The 6,000-nt window shown below is 38.2% G+C and overlaps 1 protein-coding gene across 1 annotated transcript in view; it reads left to right on the plus strand.

The window, feature by feature from the left end:
- Positions 1-3,789, plus strand: part of LOC141051080 (uncharacterized) — a 54,761-nt gene extending 50,972 nt beyond the window's left edge. The window contains exon 7 of the mRNA XM_073547939.1: positions 1,975-3,789. Coding sequence (XP_073404040.1) covers positions 1,975-3,008 — 1,034 coding nt within the window. The 3' untranslated portion in view covers positions 3,009-3,789. The remainder of the gene's footprint in view (positions 1-1,974) is intronic.
- The last annotated feature ends 2,211 nt before the right edge of the window (positions 3,790-6,000 follow it).

Raw genomic sequence — 6,000 nt, forward strand, 5'->3', positions numbered from 1 at the left:
TTTTTGGGAGGCAGAATGAACAAAAACCAGCAATTCATTAATTTATTTTTTGTGGGGCCCTTTGTACTGCTCCGCGTGTGGTAAAATTGATAAAGCGGTTTTATTCTTTTTTGTTAGTACGATTACAGCGATACCTCATTTATATTTTTTTGGGCGCTTTTATACAATAAAAACTTTTATATAAAAAATAATTATTTCTGCATCGCTTTACTATGAGACCTATAACTTTTTTTATTTTTCCAGTGATGGAGCTATATGGTGGCTTGTTTTTTGCGGGACAAGATGATGTTTTCAGCGGTACCACGTTTATTTATATCCGTCTTTTTGATCACGTGTTATTCCACTTTTTGTTCGGCGGTATGATGACAGAGCATTCTTGTTTTGCCTTTTTTTAATGGTGTTCACTAAAAGGTTTAACTAGTGGGACAAGTTTATAGATTGGGTCGTTACAGACACGGCGATACTAAATATATGTACTTTTATTGTTTAGATTTTTTAATTTAAATATTTATTGCTGGAATAAATATTATTTTTTTTATTATTTTTTAAAATATTTTTACAATTATTTAAAAGAAAATTTATTTAATTCTTTTACACCTTGTCTCACTCATTTTGTGCAGCCTGATCATTTCTATAGGAAGCAGCTCTGCTGTCAGTGCTGCAGCTGCTGTGCACTGACCTGTGAGACTTCCTGACATGCACTCTTCATGGCAGCGATTGGGACCCCGCGTCATGCCGCGAGGTCTCCGATCCAAAGGCAGAGGGGCTGTCACAGCTGACAGCCCCTCTGTCTACTCCTGGAACGCTGCAATCATGTTTGATTGCATTGTTGCAGGGGTTAAAGTGCCGGGAGCAGTCCGTGACCGCTCCTGGCACTTAATACCAGGTATCAGCTGTGAGAATCATCCACGTTCCCCACGTGAGCTCGGCTGATCGGTTATGATGTACTATCCCGTCCATGGGTATTAAGGCCCAGGACACATGGACGGGATAGTACATCATATGTCAGAAAGGGGTTAAGTGTCCATTTTTTTAAGATTTTTTTTTGGACTTCCTGAAGTGGGACCCTCAGCGATCTGCAAGTTTTCACTTATACTCTTGCTAAGATGGGATGACCCTATAAGTGAAGCTTTATTCATATGGTTGTTTTTCAAATGTGTCCTTTTCAAAAAAATTTTGTTAGAACATGTACCCAATTATAGTCTATGGACATGTTCACATTTCAATTTTCTTTTAGTGGGCTGAGTATCTGCAAAAGGAAAAAAAATAGACATATTTGTTTGATTTGCAGCTCAAAGTAATCTATTCATGTGAATGGGTCTGCAATAAAATCAGGCAGCAAGTGGATGCAATTTATGTGCTATTTTAAAAATATTTTAGTGGCTAGGAGAATCTTGGAAAAAAAATGTAATAAACAAAATGAATACCATATTGATGGTAGAAACTGGCAAATGGACAACAAAAAATATTAAAATAATTTCACCTCAGAACTAATAGTCCCTGAAAAACAGGTTTTACTAATTTTCTTTAAGAATTGTTCCTCAACCTATATATCATCTAACGTTCTACAAAAATAAAATAAACTTTGCCAACATAAGTCGACGTTTGCTAAATGTTAATTAGTGTTATAACTATTTGTGTTGTTAAGGTCAGAAAACTATGGTTTGCAAAAGGACAAAGTTTTCAAAATTTTCTGAAAACCTAGTTTGAGTTCTAGAATAAACACAATATTCACAAAAATAGTTTCAGAATTACTTGGATAAATGAAAGCATTCTAAAGTTATTACCACATACAGAAAAGTGAGAGTTAAAGCCCAATGGGGATGTATAGAAGAATTATATCGGCGAAATCTTTAGGAGCTTAATGTATTAACATTTGTATTTTGCCTATTTCTAAGATTATTTTTATATAATTTTTTTTTCTAATTAAAAAAATTGTATTTTAAATTGTATTTAAAAGTATCCTTTTTTTAGTTTTATTTTTGGCAGATAACTCTATGAGGAGCTCAGAGGAAAATGAAATATTTTCAGATCTTAGTGCAAATGATGGCGGTACATCACATGATGCATATGAAGAGTACATCATTATACCAGATTCACCTCCAGCCCTTCACAGCAAAGATCTACCATCTGATCCATTTCAACATAGCCTTTCCTATTTATTACAGACTGATAACCAAAATAAAAGTGATAGAAGAGATATTGAACACATAATAACAAACACAGGGAAGAAGTTATTTTCATGTAGGGAATGTGACAGATGTTTTACTGTAAGATCAAATCTTATTAAACATGAGAGAATTCATACAGGGGAGAGGCCATTTTCCTGTTTAGAATGCGGCAAATGTTTTAACCAGAGATCAGATCTTAATAGACATCAAAGAATTCACACAGGGGAGAAGCCATTTTCATGTTCACACTGTGGGAAATGCTTTACAGATAAATCAAATCTTGGTAAACATGAAAGAAGTCACATAGGAAAGAAGCCATATTCATGTTCAGAATGTGAAAGACGTTTTAGCCAGAAAACAGATCTTGTTAGACATCAGATAATTCACACAGGGGAGAAGTTGTATTTGTGTTCTGACTGTGGAAAATGTTTCACTTTGAAATCGTATCTGGAGGACCATCAGAAAACTCATAAAGCAAAAAAGTCATATTCATGTTCAGAATGTGGGAAATCTTTTTCTCGAAAACAGACTTTGGTTAAGCATCAGAAGAGTCACTCAAGTGAGAAACCATATTCATGTTCAGAATGTGGGAAATGTTATAGCATTAAATCGGCTCTTGTTACACATCAAAGAACTCACACAGGGGAGAAGCCATATCCATGTTCATCATGTGGAAAATGCTTTAAACAAAAATCAGATGTTGTTAGACATCAAAGAACTCATACAGGGGAGAAGCCATTTACATGCCCACAATGTGGAAAATGTTTTTCTCAGAAATCAAACCTTGTTGACCATCAAAGAAATTTACACAGGGAAGAAACCACTTTCATCTTCTGAAGGAATGTTGCTTCAAAATATAATCATAGAATGGTAGAGTTGGAAGGGACCTCCTGGGTCATCTGGTCCAACCCTCTTCTCAAAGCAGGATTCACTAAATCATCCCAGACAGATATCTGTCCAGCCTCTGTTTGAAGACTTCCATTGAAGGAGAAATCACCACCTCTCGTAGCAGCCAGTTCCACTCATTGATCACCATCACAGTCAAAAAGTGTTTTCTAATATCTAATCTGTGTCTCATCCCATTCAGCTTCATCCCATTGCTTCTAGTCTTTCCTTGTGCAAATGAGAATAAAGATGATCCTTCTACAATGAGACAGCCCTTGATATATTTTAGACAGCTATTAAGTCTCCTCTCAGTCTTCTTTTTTGCAAGCTAAACATTCCCAAATCCTGTAACCGTTCCTCATAGGACATGGTTTGCAAACCAGTCACCATTCTGGTCGTTCTTCTTTGAACTTGCTCCAGTTTGTTGATGTCTTTTTTAAAATGTGGTGCTCAAAACTGGACACAGTATTGCAGATGAGGTCTGAACAAAGAGGAGTAGAGGGGGATAATTACTTCATGTGATCTAGACTGTATGCTTCTGTTAATACATCCCAGAATTTATTTGCCTTATTTGCTGTTGCATCACATTGTTGACTCATGTTCAGTTTATGATATATTAGTATACCCAAGTCTTTTTCACATGTACTGTTGCTTAGCCCTATTCCTCCCATTCTGTATATGCTTTTTTAATTTTTATTGCCCAGATGTACAGTGGGGAAAAAGTATTTAGTCAGCCACCAATTGTGCAAGTTCTCCCACTTAAAAAGATGAGAGAGAGACCTGTAATTGATATTATAGGTAGACCACAACTATGAGAGCCAAAATGAGAAAACAAATCCAGAAAATCACCTTGTCTGATTTGGCAAGATTTATTTTTCAAATTATAGTGGAAAATAAGTATTTAATCATTAACAAACGTTCATCTCAATATTTTGTTATATATCCTTTGTTGGCAGTGACAGAGGTCAAACATTTTCTGTAAGTCTTCACAAGGTTGGCACACACTGTTGGTGGTATGTTGGCCTATTCTTTCATGCAGATTTCCTCTAGAGCAGTGATGTTTTGGGCTTGCCGCTGGGCAACACGGACTTTCAACTTCCTCCAAAGGATTTCTATGTGGTTGAGAACTGGACTCTGGCTAGGCCACTCCAGTACCTTCATGTGCTTCTTATGAAGCCACTCCTTCGTTGCCCTGGCAGCGTGCTTGGGATCATTATCATACTGAAAGACCCATCCACGTTTCATCTTCAATGCCCTTGTTGATGGAAGGAGGTTTGCACTCAAAATCTCACTATACATGGCCCCATTCATTCTTTCATGTTGACGGATCAGTCGTCCTGGTCCCTTTGCAGAGAAACAGCCCCAAAGCATGATGTTGCCACCCAATGCTTCACAGTTGGTATGGTGTTCTTTGGATGCAACTCAGCATTCTGTCTCCTCCAAACACGACAAGTTTGGTTTCTACCAAACAGTTCTACTTTGGATTCATCAGACCATATGACATTCTCTCAGTACTCTTTCTGGATAATCCAAATGCTCTCTAGCAAACTTCTGACAGGCCCAGACATGTACTGGCTTAAGTAGAGGACACGTCTGGAACTGCAGGATCTGAGTCCCTGGCACCGTAGTGTGTTACTGATGGTAGCCTTTGTTATGGTGGTCCCAGCTCTATGCAGGTCATTCACATGGTCCCCCCATGTGGTTCTGGGATTTTTACTCACCATTTTTATGATCATTTTGACCCCACGGGGTGAGATCTTGTGTGGAGCCCCAGATCGAGGGAGATTATCAGTGGTCTTGTATGTCTTCCAATTTCTTATTATTGCTTCCACAGTTGATTTTATCACACCAAGCTGCTTGCCTATTCCAAATTCAGTCTTCCCAGCCTGGTGCAAGGTTACAATTTTTTTCCTGGTGTCCTACTATAGCTCTTTAGTCTTCACCTTAGTGGAGTTTGGAGTGTGACAGTTTGAGGTTATTGACAAGTGTTTTTTATACTGATAAGTTCAAACAGGTGCCATTACTACAGGTAATGAGTGGAGGACAGAGGAGCCTCTTAAAGAAGAAGTTACAGGTCTGTGAGAGCCAGAAATATTGCATATTTTTAGGTGAGCAAATACTTATTTTCCACCATAATTTGCAAAGTAAATCTTGTGAAATAACACAAGGTGATTTTCTGGATTTGTTTTCTCATTTTGATTCTCATAGTTGTGGTCTACCTATTATGTCAATTACAAGCCTCTCATCTTTTTAAGTGGGAGAACTTGCACAATTGGTGGCTGACTAAATACTTTTTTCCCCACTGTAGTACTTCGCATTTTTCCCTGTTAAAAATCATTCTGTTGCTGCCCACTGCTCTAGTTTATTTTCTGTTTGAATCTTCTCTCTTCTCTAGTATTAGCTATCCGTCCTAACTTTGTGTCACCAGCGAATTTAAGCAGTGTACCCTCAATTCCTTCATTTAAATCATTGATAAAGATGTTGAACAATACAGGGCCCAGAACAGAGCCCAGTGGTACCCCACTTGAGACATTCTTCCAATGGGATGTTCAGCCATTTACGACCACTCTTTGGGTCCGATCACTAAGCCAGTTATGAATCCACCTCATAGTTGCCTTGTCCATTCCATATTTAGTCATTTTTTCAATAAGGATGGTGTGAGATACTTTGTCAAATGCTTTGCTGAAGTCAAAATATACTATATCTACAGCATTTCCCTGTTCCACCCAGTCAGTGATTCTGTCATAGAATGAAATTAAGTCAGTCTGATATGACTTATTAGGCCGGGATCACACATGCGAGGAATACGGCCGAGACTCGCATGGTAATACCCAGCAATGCTGTCAGCACTCGGGAGCAATGCGTGCGGCTCCATGTATTGCTATGCGGTCGCACGCTCCGCTCCCGAGTGACGGGGGCAGTGCCAGGTATTACCATGCAAGAC

This window comes from Dendrobates tinctorius, unplaced genomic scaffold (assembly GCF_039654945.1).
Source record: "Dendrobates tinctorius isolate UK_male_01 unplaced genomic scaffold, ASM3965494v1 ptg000155l, whole genome shotgun sequence".
Classification (NCBI taxonomy): domain Eukaryota; kingdom Metazoa; phylum Chordata; class Amphibia; order Anura; family Dendrobatidae; genus Dendrobates; species Dendrobates tinctorius.